At 40.6% G+C, this 15,679-nt stretch overlaps 1 protein-coding gene across 21 annotated transcripts in view; it reads right to left on the reverse strand.

The window, feature by feature from the left end:
• Nucleotides 1-15,679, reverse strand: part of CADPS (calcium dependent secretion activator) — a 468,804-nt gene that overhangs the window by 75,714 nt on the left and 377,411 nt on the right. For 12 of the 21 annotated variants that reach the window (XM_059161399.1, XM_059161409.1, XM_059161398.1 and 9 more), the window contains 3 exons: nucleotides 11,253-11,399; nucleotides 7,721-7,876; nucleotides 3,725-3,872 (listed from right to left, as the gene is read on the reverse strand). In XM_059161399.1, coding sequence (XP_059017382.1) covers nucleotides 3,725-3,872; nucleotides 7,721-7,876; nucleotides 11,253-11,399 — 451 coding nt within the window. The remainder of the gene's footprint in view (nucleotides 1-3,724; nucleotides 3,873-7,720; nucleotides 7,877-11,252; nucleotides 11,400-15,679) is intronic. The other 9 variants (XM_059161408.1, XM_059161407.1, XM_059161406.1 and 6 more) reach the window with 2 other exon arrangements.

Here is a 15,679-nt window from a genome sequence, read left to right on the forward strand (position 1 = left end):
ATATCCAAGATAACATTCTAATCTGACATCCAGAAATGAGGGAGCTTTATTCTCAGTTTCAACAAGCTCCGTATTTCTCAAAGGTTGTGTGTTGCAATGCTGTATCTCTCACGTAACAAATGATGACAGTAAGGTTGTATGAGTAAGGGACTTGCTCAAGGTCACAGAGTTTGGAAGCTAAGGTATAGGCTCCATAAGGTGTACTTTAAAGGCACTAGACAACATGTTCTTCAGAAAAACACGATCCCAAGTTTAAGCCAAGGTTATTCTATTGTAGCACAGAAGTGATTAGTGGTAAAGATAAGAGCAGGATCCCCTTTTGACAAAATCAACTTGCTATTTTTCATCATATATCTCCAGCCAGGGGCTACCCTTTGGCTTAGCAAGGTCCATAGGTTGCCTGAAATGCAAACTTATGGGGAAGTATTTTTTCCCTGGGCATTGGTTCCCCAAATTTCATCAAATTTTTAATGGGGCCTGTGACAGTAACCCTTGCAACCCAACTCTCACTACTCTCCCCATAACCCAGCTCAAAGAGAAAGAAGTTAAGATCAGAATGACGTGGCTTGTTTGGAAGGACTGCATAGCATCTGAGTAGGTGTGTGGGAGTTCTTTAAATATGGCCACAATTGAGTCAGTCTGAGGAGGGACTGTAAGAGCTACTGAGGGGAAAGGAGGCCAGTCCTAGTGCAATCCTTCCTCCTCCTGGAATGAGGTCAGCCTTGTGAAACTCAGCTGAAAAGGACATCTTGGGAAGCTCCAAGGAGAAAGAGATAAACTGGACTCCATCAAACTTAAAAAAATGTGTTTAAAGAAAGTGAAAAAGACAACTGGTGGAATGGGAGAAAATAGTTGCAAATCATATATATGATAGTGGTCTAGCATCCAGAATATATAAAGAACTCTTTCAGCTAATAAAAAGACAATTTAATTTTTTTAACGGGCAAAGGATTTAAATAGACAATTCTTCAAAGAAGATTTACAAATGCTCAACAGACATGTAAAAAGATGGCCAACATCACTGCAAATCAAAACCACAGTGAGATAGTACTGTACAAACACTAGGGTGGCTAGAAGAAAACAGATTAATTAGAAGTATTGGCTAAGTCATAGCGAAATGGGATTTCTCATACATTCCTGATGGGTATATAAAATGGTGTAGCTACTTTGGAAAACAATTTGGCAGTTCCTCAAAAAGTTAAACACAGAATGACCATATGACCCAGCAAGTTCAAACCTATGTATATATCCAAGAGAGCTGAAAACACAGGTCCACATGAAAATGTAGGCCCACATGAACATAAATGTTCATGGCAGTGTTACTTGGAGTAGCTACAAAGTGGAAACAACTCAAATGTCTATCAACTGATGAACTGATAAATAAGATGGGTATAGCCATATAATAAAATATTATTCAGTACAAAAAGGAACAAAGTGCTGATACATGTGACAGCATGAATCTTAAAAACATGGTGTCATATGAAAGATACCAGTCACAAAAGGTCACATGAGATTCCATTTATATGAACTGCTCAGAATAGGCAAGTTCTTGGAGACAGAAAGTAGGGTGGTAGTTGCCCAAGGCTGGGGAGGGAGGGTTGGGGAATTATTATTCATAGATTCATAGGTCAGGTTTCTTTTTAGGGTGATGGATGAGTCTTACAATTGATTGTGGTGATGGTTGCACAGCTTTGTGAATATACTAAAAACTATTGAGTTGTATATTTTAAAAGAATGAATTTTATGGCACGTGAATGACATCTCAATTTTTTAAAAAAGAGCTCAAGGGGAGAAAAATTCAGGAGAGAGAGAATTTTGGAAAGTCTGAATTCAAAGGGATCTTAATGAATGTTATAGCTCACCAAAAGCAGAGTTTTTTAAGTGGGCTCTGTGAAGCTGGAGAGACTTCAGGTAGGCAGTGAAGAAATGGAGAAATGGAGTGGAAAGGAACATGGTAGCTTGAGCACAGGGCTTCTAGACCCCCTGCCCTTCACTCTATCTAGAGAAGCTCTCATTTTATTTCACATGCTGGTCCTTCTTGGTAAGGTCTGAAGTACTGACACTGTAGCTCAAAAGAGTGTGAATTAAATTAGAATAGGGCTATTAGGGGCACCTGGGTGGCTCAGTTGGTTAGGCGACTGCCTTCGGCTCAGGTCATGATCCCGGAGTCCTGGGATCAAGTCCCACATCGGGCTTCCAGCTCCATGGAGAGTCTGCTTCTCCCTCTGACCTTCTCCCCTCTCATGCTCTCTCTCACTCTCTCTCTAATGGACAAATAAAATCTTAAAAAAAAAAAAAAAAAAAAAAAAAAAGAAGGATAGGGCTATCATTTTATAGATGAGAAAACTAAGGCCCAGCTCATTTGTAACACAGCTGGAGTAACAACCCTGGCGGCTGAACACCCAACCTGTCCTTCAGGTGTGAGCCCTAATTTTAACTCCTTTTTGGATAGTGGGCCTCCACACCAATGATTCTCAAACTGTGGTCTTCAGACCAGTCGGCAGCATCAGCATCACTGGGGAACTGGTTAGAAATGCAAATTCTTGGACCACACCCCAGACCTCTCGGAGCCCTTGGGGTGAGACCCAACCATCTGGGTTTTGAGAAGCTCTCTAGATGAGTCTGACGCTCACTGAAATCTTCAGAACCACTGCTCTAAGTCACTCACATGCAGCACATGGAGCCATGAAAGAGAACCAAGGGCCCCTTACATTTGCCCCTATTGCCTAGAACATAACCCCTGAGCAAATGTCCCTCCAAAGAAAGTCAGTCTGGAGCAAACACTAACAGGGGTGTCTGAGGAAGCAGATTAGTAGGGAAAGAAGGTTGGAGATGATGTTGCCAGGAAGAGAATACCACCAACCCACATTTAAAAATGGAAGGTGCCGGTAAGAGAAAATAAATAACGAATAAGGAGCAAATATAATTTAGTAAGAATTCTGAGCATGTACGGCTGGTATCGAAAGATCTGATTTAGGAGCAATTTATGCCAATTGGCAACAACACGAGAGTTGCCAGAAATGTTTCTGAATTAATTCTAAATTGGTATATGAATATCTAGCTGGCTTGAGGCCATCGGAGAAAAATGATCATGATAGTCTTTAATCAAGCCCGAGTTGCTGCTTCTTTCTCCTTTACATTTTAAATACCACTTTGGAATTGGAAACTTAGCAAAGGACTAACCTTTTGGTCAAGGAAGATTCACAATCAACTCAATCTAAGGAAATCAAAAAGTCTGTGATTTCTTAAAAATTCAGAACCTGCTGGCTTTTACCCCTGGGGATGGGGTAGCAGAGTGATACAACATTTTACATCCTGGAGTTGCTTGATGAAAGAAAGAGAACCCTCCTGTGGTCCAGATGTTCAAAGTGATAAGATGCACTTCAAATATGAAAATGACTTGCACTCTGGAAAAGAGATCTGTTGGAGATACCAGCCTAATAGATAAGGTCATTACATCTTATTTGACTTGAAGGAACTTTATGGCCACCCCAACTCCAGCCACGAATCACTTCCAAGTGACTGGCATTCTCATTAGCACATGCCTTAGAAATTTACTTAACAAACAGATACCAAACATAAATCTGTAGCTTAACCCACAAATGTTAGAAGGATACTTCTGAAACTAGTAGACCAGTGTAGATGGAAGGAATTTGTAAAGTTTTCTTTTACATGATCAATGGAGGGGGAAAAAAAAAATCTGTTTTTTTTTTTTTTTTTTTACCTCTTGGCCCATTTCCATGCTGCAAAGTTTTGTTGATTGAGCTTTGGCATCAACCATAACATTAAACATGGTGCATATTGACTGTGGGACTCGAAAATCTGTTGATCGACTGGTTTTTTGCAGCTTAACTTCAAATGCAATCCTGGTTCTATTAAAACAAAGTGGGAAAAGACCAATTCAGCATTCATGGCAGCAGGTGGAGGAGACATTTTCTGAGAGGTCAGTGAAAAAGAAAATTGAAGGCTGTAATCAGTTTCAATCGACAATGACTTCACATGTGTTCTTTTAAAAATGACTTTCCCAACTAAGGAAGGCCTATTCACGGAGACAGCCATGGAAACCCTCCCTTTCTCGGCAGTACACGGAACACCTGTAGCTCAGTGTATTTCTGTCTATAGCTTACATGCTATGGAGATCCCTAATTGCAGGAGAATGAATGAATTAACAAAAACCCAATTATAGCATTATAGCATATGTAAGTTCTCTCACATTGGCAACTGCCTACCTTGAATCACTTCATTAAAAAAACAAAAAACAAAAAAGCAGCTTCTAATCTTCAAAATCTCATGGTGGGGGAAAAAAATCTTAAATGACATTTATTGTTTTTTTTTCCCCCTTTTGGTTTTGAAGGAGACTGAAGTAAAAAAAAAAAGTTCTAATTATTATATATGGCTTTAAAAACTAAAAAAAATAAGATAAGTAACTTTGGGGAGGAAAGTAAAATTAGGAGGAGTGGTATCAGGGGACTTCCACTCTATTTATGGGCAATGTCTATTATTCTGTGATCAGAGTATATATCTCTATATATTTTTCAGAGTATGTATTTTTGATAAGTGAAAATGGCATAATATACTTACCAATTCAAGAACTGTGTAATGGTGCAAGCTTAATGGGACATAATTCTGACATAGGTCACAATATGATCCCGGCAATGTACTTACTGTTCACAGGAAAAACCTACTCCCACATGGCCAGCTGGTAATACAGGTGTGAGATTTAATCCTTGGTATCGGCATTGTATAGGGGACCAGCTATATCTTAAAAGGTTTTAGAGAAGTGGGTCACATCGTTTCATGTCTTGAAAGAAAAGCACCTGGTTTGTAAGTGGCTTTATGAAAGCTCCTTTCGCCCAATGCATCTTTTCAGTATTGTTTACCGTCAAGTTCTGGAGATCATGCAGCCACCAGGAAAGCGTTGCTTCAAGAGGTATTAGTAGCAGTTTTCTAACAGTGCAGAGGAGGACCACATAGCTAGTTAGCTCAGGAAAGGATGCCAGCTTGCTAACCCACCCTGAGTGCATTCAGGGAAGCCAAGTATAATTTCTAAGGTTGGAAGTCTAGTTCTTAAGAAAAAAACTTAAAACAACAACAACAAAAACCAACCCTTAAAGCACTCCTATATATTATATGATCATGTTAAAGATAAATGTATCTTGGCTTCCAAAGACTCATGCATTGAAGTAGCTTTCTAATCATGATGATCATTTTAAGCTACACTGAAAATACATCCTTTTCTAGTTTTGTGAAAAGGAGGTCTGATGGGGACTGAGTTGGACAGGTCCCTGCACTGATCTTCTAAGGCCGGCATGCTAGTTCCAGCCCAATTGGAGAAAGGGGAGTGCTACATTTTTTCCCCTACAGCAAAGTAAATGCCTTCTGTTTTCACAGTGCATTGCCCTTGGAGGGTGTGAAAAGGGGAAACCAAATGTAATATTAATAAGACTGGGAGGGCTCCACAGAGCAAAATGCCAGGGATGGAGAGGTCACTGAATTCAACTGATTGTCCTTGAGGACAGAGTTAGGGGGTCATGTTTCAGTAGAACACAGTATCTGATACAGACTAGACTAGAGGCTCTGTCTTGACCATCAGATGAATGATGTAAATTTCTCAGAAACTTGGAAATGAAGGGTGATTGATTGACTTTGGATGTTGCATATTTACATCTATGAAATAACATCCTTACAGTGATGTCCTTCTAGAACAATGGCCACTTATTCCATCACAAAGAGGAAAGCAATTGTTCTAGGCTCTACTCATGTAGATTCTGTGTCTTAAAACACCCAAGGACATTTTCATGCTTTGCCCTCTGCATCTGGAGGTTGGGGGATGATATTTGCACTTATATTTGCAGTTGTCTGCTTTTGTCTAGGGCCGTAATTGGAAGGGTCATCAAGAAATTTAAGCCTCTGATATCAAGTGTGACTGTGTAGTCATCAACTTCTGTTAATAAAAGGTTACTTAAGAGCTACTATGTGCCAAACATGATACTGGGACCTGGGGAGGGCCGAGAACAAAGTAAGATATACTCCCCGCCGGTGAGGAGTTCACACTCTTTGTGGTGGCTGGCCACAGAGATTTGTGGTAAGGGATAAGATAGCATCACTGTCTTCCTTTCACATCCACATCTTCCATTTTTCCCCCATCAACTCCCTACTTCCTACTCTTTACTGGAAAGACCGTCTTCTCAGAAGGCCTTATATGCCTTTTTGTACAATTGTGTGCATAGATCAGAAGCTGGTAAGTGTTCATTCTAATGTGCCGCAGCCCTGAGTACAGATCAGGAGAGAACTTTTCATCACAGGGGAACTGCCCCGTAAGAAGTTTCGGTGGAATGGTTTGGCTTCAAGAAAAGAGTTGCTTTTTCTAAAACTGATGGAGACTATTTAGGAAATGGTAGAATTCAAAATTCTAAGGAAACATTTTGACCTTGGATTTGAACAATAGGCCTGTCTTTGGTTCTAGGAGTAGAAAGAACGAACTAAACACAAAAAATTTGGATTGCCTGGACTTTGAGGCTCCAGAAGTGCCGTCAAACACCTACCCAGACTCCCCACAGCACGTAGCTCCTTCTCCAGTTCCTCCTGAGATGTTCACCCGCCTGACCCTGCATCGTTCTTTGCTCTTTTGCCTTCCAGTTTTGATGCTATTCCTTTTCTTTTCTTCTTCCAAGATATAAAATTCAGATCACTCCCAGACAAACCCAGCCCCCATCACCCACAACTGATCCATCAACCAAACTATACAACATCTGGAGATCTGGAGTGGCCCATGCTGCTTGTGGTCTTTCTTTCTTTTTCGTCTTGAATGAAGAAAAATAATGGAGCAGTTATGAACTGGAAGAGGAACTTGGATGTGTGTCTGGGGATAGACAGGGTGATGATAATGATGTTAAACCAGAGGAATTCCATCTCTGTTCCAGGAGGGAAGGGACGCAGTCTCTCATTCTTCATGGCATGGTATGCCAGGAATGTAGCACTGGGCCTGGCAGGTAGGAGGAGCTAAATACTCTGTTGAATAGATGCATATTGTTCTCATTTTCTTCTCTTCACCTTCTCAGAACACTCTACCTGGGAACTTGCACTGCAGCATTCCCACCTCTACCCAATATGCCATGGCGACAAAGCAGGAAATTTGTAGGAAATCCAAATGGATGTTTAACGTCTCCTGCCCCCTCACTGATGATTAGTTAGATTTGGGGCAGGACAACTCAGAGTGGGCACAGAGTAGGTGCTCAGTTCATGTATATGGAACAAATGATGTTGCTGAGATCCTGTTCACATTTCTGCAGAGACACTCACTTCCTGCTACCTGTTCGGATATCCTGGCTCCAGAACTGCCTATACTTCTCTTTTTTCCCACTAACCATCCCCTCACACACACACTTATATCTTACACACATATTTTCTAAGTAAATATTGTGTGTCAGGTGCTACTAGATACCAGAGATATAGAGAAGAACAAGAATGACATGGATCCTCTCCTCGTGGAGCTAAGTGAAAAAACTGGCTACCGTATCATGTGGGGTTTGGGACAGATGTGGGGCAGGTGAACAGGAGCTAGACTTGGGTGGCCACCACTCCAGCTGACTTGGAAAAGCAATCACCTTCTCCAAAAAAATCCAAATTATGGCCAGTTAGAAGAGGGGCCACCTACCATTCCCCGAGTCAGAGTGTAGTGGGGAAGATGTGCAGGGCCCATCCAGCCACCTAGGCTCACCTTTTTACACAAGATTCAATCATGTCACTTGCCATCAGCTTCAGCCGTTGTTCCAGGTGCTTTCCAAACTCTTCCTCGGGCCAGTGCAAGTCCCGAATGAAGGTCTGAAGGGCATCGAGTTTCCAGAACAGATCTTCTGAAGTGCCTGATCCATTACTGGCAGGATAAAAATTAGAAAACAAGAGTCACCCATAGGCCTTGGGTTCTGGAAAAGCTGACACAAAGACAACTAGGCGCTAGAAGGCTTAAGGCAAACAGTGGCTTCAACATACAAAACGACGCGTGTTGGCGGTGGAGGTGGGGGCCGTCTCCACCGGCAGATTTTGAGTTTTACCATACATGACTTAGTCTGCGTTGTTTGGCCAATTATTCCAGACCAGTGAGAAGTCTGAGGAAAGGTGTTGCCCCACAATGACTCGGAGAATGGTGTATGGTAAAAATCAGCCTTCTTTTAATAACCACATTAACACATGTGATGATTCAGATGAAGGCCACGAACCAGAGGAAGAAGTAAGTTCCAACGGATAATAACTACATGGCACCATGCAGTTATTAAAATTCAGGGTTTCATGCATTTCCCCAGCTCCCCTCCAGAGCGGAGGTCTCTTGGAGATTGCACAAGACTTTCAGTTTTAAAAGGACAGTGCTAACAAAGTGGTGAGCGAGGACCTGCTTTCTCTCTTGAAGAGCTGGAAAGAAACTGGGGTGACTCAAATCAAGACGAGTACACCTGGATACCTTGAGTCCAAGATTCTTGTTCAGTTTGGTTCTCACTCCAATTATCATAGACCAGCCTGTTGCATAGGCAGCCCCAGGACGAGGTGAGTTGCGGGGGTGGGGAGTGATGCGCCGACAAAGGATATCTGCAAAGCTTTAGGGCTCAAAACCTGAGCTCTTTTACCATTGCACCACCTTACCCGGTCCCCTGTACAGATGGAGAAATTGGTCTTGATTCCTTTTTGTACAATGATGTCTAGGAAACTTTTACCTGGGGCATCCATGGAAAGCCTGTGTGTGGGAAATGTTCCATCTCTCACCTTCTTGTCCTTCTCTGGCTGGCTTTCTCTTTGGTTAACAGTTCCATTTGGAGCTCTGAGGGGTGGCCACCCACCCCCCCTTCCTCGCATACCACTAATGCTAACACGGTAATTTATAAAATGTCCAACACACCATGCATTACCACTTGTTCTGACATCGTCTATAGAAACAGATGAGAGTGGGTGTTTCTATTGTGACAGATGCCAGCTGCATTGAATTAATGCTTCAGAGAGAAATATAGCTAGTGCATAAACGCATACACAGCTACTGTGGGGTGGGGAGGGGACAAACTCCCAACATGCCGGGAGGGAGCCTACGGCCTGGACCAACAGGGTAACGTTTCCAAGGACAGACCAGCCTGAGGTCAGTATGTAGATGTATCTGACACGAAGGAGCAGGAAACATGGAAACACATCCTTAAAAATGAAAAGTGGCAAAGGAGGAAACTGGAATTATGAAAAGATATAGAATCAGGCATTTCCTGGTGGGCGACTGAGGATCTATACCTTCTATTCAGATCCTGCCATAAGCACTATTCAAAAGCGGGGGAATGCATTGTTTCTCTATGAAAGTTCGGCCTTCCCCCTACCACCATCCTATGCTTGGGAAAAAGAAACCCCAACTTTGTCTAGTCTAAACCCCGTTTTGGAACTGCATGATTGTATGTTTTAAATCATTAAGTACATATGAATGCAATAATTGGTATTTATTACAACAACATTTTGACACCCATCTGGTTTCAGAGTTTCAAAAAATTCTTCTAGGGTTTTTTTTTTTTTTCTTTGAAGAGCTTATTATTAAGTTTTGACATGAGGAAAAGAATATTTTCTTTTTATTTTTAAGATAAACTGTTAATGTTAAGGCAATAGCACCAAGATTATTTTGATTGCTGAGCAGTTACCAAAATGTGTTCCCACTCATGCCTTAATTAATTGAATGGAGACCATTATCTGCTTTATTACAATGTCTTGATTCATATCTTTTCAAAAACAATGCCACGGAGCATGCATAGAAGAAGGTAAGAAAAGCTTTCAGAGGTTTATATTTTAATTTTTAACAGATACTACCTCATCTAACTTTTGATAGAGTCATCTTAGCATGAATATGATTTACTTTTTTTTTAGAAGAATTTTTTTTTCAGTTATAAATTTTTGGAGGTTTTTAAATTTGTCTTTAAAAGAGAATCAGACACACTGACTATATGATTTCATCATGCACTTGTGAACAAATAGAGGTTTTTAAAAATGTTAGGCAACTTCACAGCAGCCAAGTAGAGCAGTCATTTAATGCCCTGTTTCTACCTAGATCACTGCAGAAATAAAAATTATGAGGGCCGTTTAGATGAATGTGATTTTGAGATTTCAAAATATCACTGCTAGCTTCAGATCATTTTTTACTCCTTTGATAATAACACTTCTCTTTGAAAATGTGCCAACTTATTCTTTCAAGAAAAAGCTTATCTGGCCTATAATTAGCTGTGGTCTAAGAAAAGGATCAAAGGAGGGTATAGAATCACTAAACCCTATTTCACTTATTAAATCATGCACATGGTTTTAATTTAATTTCCCTGAGGTAGAATTTAGGGGTACTGGATCTTCTTCTTGCCAAGGGAAATAGAGAGCGGGTTCACTTCCTAAGCTAGAAGTGGCGGCTCAACCTCAACCGCAGAGATGCTGTCTTTAAAGGGTTGGCCAGGACCCCAGAAACACAAACCCTGTGCATTCCTGGCATTTGTATGGATGAACGTAAAGAATGGCCCTATCCTCAGACCACAGATGATACAGCTACTGCAAAACTTAATTATTTGTTGTTCGGACTCCTGCATTTTCAAATTTAGATATCTTGTTGCTACCTAGATCCCAATGCATCATTGCATGATGACCTTGAAAAGTATCTTTACATAACATAGACATTACTGAGGCTTGATCCATTCAGGAGTTTTCATTTAGCCCTGAACATACTGTTACTATATCCTGCCATTTGCTGACACCAGAAATATGCTTTATGGTTTAAACAGTCTCTAGGAATTTTTTATTTAAAGAAAACCCCAACTTCTAGGTAAGTGTGCTTCCCTCTTATATTTGGATCAGGCCAGAGAGGCCTGGACTGCCCATCAAAGAGGTTTCTTGGGACTACTTTTGAATGAAGAACTCATAGAGTCATGGCACCTGAATTAAAAAAAGAAAAGAAAAGAAAAGCAGCAACAAAAAACAAAACATGGGCAGACTCCTTTTGCAAAAGAATTCAGGAAGTGAAACATAGTCCTCAAGCATTCAGTGGGCGTAAGACAAATTGTTAGTGCTGTATATATAGCAAACGTCTTACAAACACGCTGCATGCCAGAAATAAACAATATTGTCTCTGTATGATCAGCAAAATATGTCTAATTATCCATCTCCATCTCTGTTATATAGGATGTATAGAAATAAACAATACATATCCATGCCAAGATCACTTAAATTTAAATTAGATCTAATGTGAACTGAATACACACTCAGCATCATACATAGCAGCCATCCATGACGGTGCCGAAAAAGTAGGCATTTGTGGGATGCCTAGAGGGATGTTAACTGGTAGATTTGGTACTTTGGGAAGGTTCACATTGGGTAGGTTCACATTGGGTAGGTTACTGGTTAAACTCCTGTGGAAGAAACAGACAGAAAGAAAAAAATACCATCACAGTGACAATGCAGATGTGGCAGAAGCACATGACAATTGTAAATAAATTGGCTAAGTCCACAGCAAGACGACAGTAAAAACTCAAGCAACACACTTCAGAAAACAGCTTACGGATGGGGAGCTGTGGTGTGGTTCAGTATTCAGAGAGAAATGACAAAAATGAATGGAGAAAAAATAACCACAGAGTGACTTAAAAGTGTGGAAACTCAAAGACACCTATACACAATGATCACATTATTTAAATGCCTTGGTGAGGGGCTTTTGGTTTCCAAATCCACTGCCATGAGAGTCTAGACCTTGTGTGATACTAAGAACTTGAAGTTCAAGAAATTCTTGGCATCAGTGCAGCTGGGCTGCTAGGGAAATAGCTGGAATTGATAGCAACGGTGACGCACTTTCATTTTCTTTTAGTCATAAATTATTTTTCTGGAGGCACTTTTCTCAAGTCAGATATTAGATACAAGGAATGATGGGAAGTTCCCCCGCTTGAATGTATACTTTCCAACTGTCACTCCTGAAGACAGGTGTGTGTAACAGGGTGTCGTAGTTGATAGCAAAGATGAGGAAATTGTATCAAGAAGAACGGTTAGCTTTTAATAATTGTATAAAACGCTTAAAGACACGTCCTCCCCCAACTAAGTCCAACTAAAACAGAGAAATGTTTACACGTGCAAAAAGATACCTTGGTAAAGAAAAGAATCCCAAACTCCCCTCTAATTCTAAATGCTTGGAGCACAAGTGGATTTCAAATGGGGCCTTGTGTTAAAGTAGTCAGCCACTCTTGGAAGTGAGATAGAAACTGGGAGAAAGAAGGCAAGGTTGTAGAGGTGCTGAGGAAGTTCCATCTCTTTATCTGTGTGATTGTTTCAAGGGAGTGTTCAGTCTGTGAAAGTTAACCAAGCAGCACATTTTTTCTGTAAAAGGCTAAAATTAATAAAAAGTTTAAAAATGTGACCTATACCACCTTTTGGTTTTTGAATGAAGATGGATCAACTGATGTGATGGAGAGATGGATAACTTTATGAATAAAGAGAGGAAATAAAACAAAACAAAAACCCCAACTCGAATCGAGCAGATCTCTGTGGAGGGACTGTGACATTTACTGCTCCACAAGCTGGCACCGTGTGTCTCTGTAGTGGCATTTTAAGGGTGTTCCATCCAGCCAAAGTCACTGGCACGGTAGAGCCCAGCCTAACTCTGCATCTGAGAGGAGCCTTCCTGTTTAAGTGGAGTTGACAGAACTTTGGCAGAGGAGTTGAGGGTTTCTTTTTGGATCTTGCAGAAGAGCAAGTTTTGCCAAAGCAGCTCTGCCCCGGGCAAGCTGTGTTTGACTAACAGAACTCTTGCAAGGGCTGGAGCTGCCTCTGGGCTTGCTTAGCAGGGCAAGCAAGCCTCCTGAGAAGTCAGAAATACTGGAACTTACACAGAGTCTGAACCCCTGCCTCCCTCCAGAAACAAGGTACTCTCTCACAATGGCAATATACATGGAAAAACCTAGAATGCAAAATTGCCAACCTAGCATTCTTTTCCTTAAGGGAAACAGGTGTCACACAGGTTTGTTCTTTACACCTCACGTTTTGGGAAAGCCAGTTACACTTCTCTTCTTGGGATGAGAGGGTGCTCTTTTGGGAATGGTCAAGAGATAAGCTAAATAGGACTATGAAGCAGAAGGAACAATGGAACTTTTTCTTCAATGTTTCTCTGTTTAACTGGAGAAGCTGCCTCTGAAGTCTGTCCCAGGTGGCTCTCAGACTTAAACACTGCCATTTAACAAAACCGCGGTGATTTCCATGAAGACATGTGTAAGCCTACATAAGCAAATGTGATCATTAGATGATACACGCACTGAATAATGATCAAGGAATTAGGAGATCTTTAGAGATGGCCGCCTGACAAGTTAAAATGTCAATTCTAATCAAATTAAAAGTAGCTAGGAATGAATAACATACAGATGTATGCAAAAGCAACTTAAACATATTAGCGGATGGTAGGTACACAAATTAGAGAAGAGCTTTGTTTTGCATGTGCAAATTTGAAAAATACTTATATTAACAAAAACATACTGTATTTGTAAAATATGACATTTTGGCTGGACTACTGTGCTGGATTCATGTAGAAACATTTCTTTCATGTGACATACTATAATGCTCTATGTTTAAAAGACTGAAACATGGTTGATATTTCTGTTTAGCAAAATAAGAGAGTATACTATTAATGTTACTAATATTTTATCTGGATATTAATAACTTATATTAATAATCAAAGAGGCAATTCCCAAGCATAATATACATGTGACAAGGGAGAATTTTCTAGTAGCACTCAGGTCATATCAGACTCCAGGAGTTGCTGGATATAACAAATTATTATTTTAGAGGGCCCTTTAGCAACTACCTAAAAACAAGCCCATCACATGCTTCTCTGTGAGAATCATAATGGGATATCTGTGGATAGTATCAGAAGTGTGAATTGCAATCCTAACAACTGATATATGTTAAAAATTAGACTCATTCTGGGACACCTGCCTGGCTGAAGCAGAGGAGTGTGTGATCTTGATCTTGGGATTGTGGGTCTGAGCCCCATGTTGGGGCTAATAGACCTAAAAAAAAATGGACTTATTCATTGTGGTAACTCTGCTAAAAAGGGATAGCTCCTATTCCGGTCAAATGCCTGTCCCTAGAGCACTAGATTACAAAATTCTCATCTGTTCTCTCTCTCACCTGGATGAATGTCATGAACGTGCATGCCTCGTTTCTAGGGATGAAATAACTAGAGGTAGAGACATCCCTAACTTCTGAAATAAATTCTCATCAAGATTGTGTCTCCATGCAGAGAAGATATGGTTGGGTCATCTCTCAAAGACTTCTGGATGGGGATAGATTTGAAACTCAGAATGACTCACACTTTAAAAGCCATTTGTTTCATGAATGTACATAGTACATCTTGTCTTCTTTTGGTGCTCTGGACCCTAAAGCCTTTCCATGTGCTTATACTTAGGTCTAACCCTAGGCTGGGGAGGCGGGCACTCTCTGCGATCTTTCTATAGTTCAGAGTGGTGTTTCCCAACCTTTTATTCATTAGCACTACCAGGCCCCCAACTGCCTTCCCCATGAGAATTAATACCACTAATATGTTGTAGATCTGTTTATGTACTTTAGGTAGACCTGTGCTTTATACATATATATGAAAGAATAAACTTTTTTTTTTTGTCCCTCTGCCCTGCCAAGAACAAATTTTTACCAGCCTGCGAGCTGTAAAGCCCTATTTGAAAAGTATGACCTAGATAATAAAGTTCTGAACTTCATGGACTTTTAGAACCTCCCAATCAACTTTACAACCTATGGCTTACTTCCTTCCTCATCTGTGCTGGTCAGATTCAAACATTCACTGTTTCTATCACATACCTCACTTTTCCCCATGTTTCTATGTTCTCTTATGCTCTTTCCAAACACCCTTCCCTTTTGGAAATCTTACTCTCCAAGCTATTTCCTTTTTGACTCCTCAGGGAAGACTGCTTCCCTTCTACTCTATGCTCTCATCACTCTTTGTTATGTTATTTGTACATTGATAAATATTTAAAGTCATTTTTCTTCTGTGTATGTTGTTCAGACCCAGCCAGATTGAATCCCTAACCAGGGAATTATATATTTTCCTTTTTCTCCTCCCCATAGTTTTTCTATTGTATCCTTACAATTTTCAGGCTGTATGGTTCCTTAATCAATGTCAGTCAATAAATACTTATTGAGCACCTGTCCCAGCCCTGTTCCAGGTGCTAGGGAGGCAGTGGTGATCAAATGTCAGGGGGTGAATATGGAAAATCACATTTTCTAGAATGCTAGTGTTGAAAAAGTCTTGAGTGTTCAAAACACTTGTTTTACAAAGGAGGGCATTGAGGCTTGGGGAAGTCATCTGACTTGCCTAAGGTTACCCAGCAAGTTAATGGCAGAATCAGGAGTACAGGCTCCTCTGGGTCTCGCACTTTTGTATTTCATACCAGGTCACCTACATGTTGCCAAGATGTCTTTGGTCAGTCTGACGATTTATTATCCTTAATACACTGATATCCTTGACAATCTGGAAAATTGAAGTTACTTAAAAAATACTTTTCATGTGTATACCTCAGGCAGACATAGAGTGCATTTTGAGAAATGAGAAACAGGTTTTTTGGGTGCACATACCAAGAACATTGTTTAGTGCAACCATTCAGAGCCATCCTAACCTGAAATGGGCAACCATGAAGCATAG

The sequence above is a fragment of the Mustela lutreola genome, chromosome 2, assembly GCF_030435805.1.
Source record: "Mustela lutreola isolate mMusLut2 chromosome 2, mMusLut2.pri, whole genome shotgun sequence".
Classification (NCBI taxonomy): domain Eukaryota; kingdom Metazoa; phylum Chordata; class Mammalia; order Carnivora; family Mustelidae; genus Mustela; species Mustela lutreola.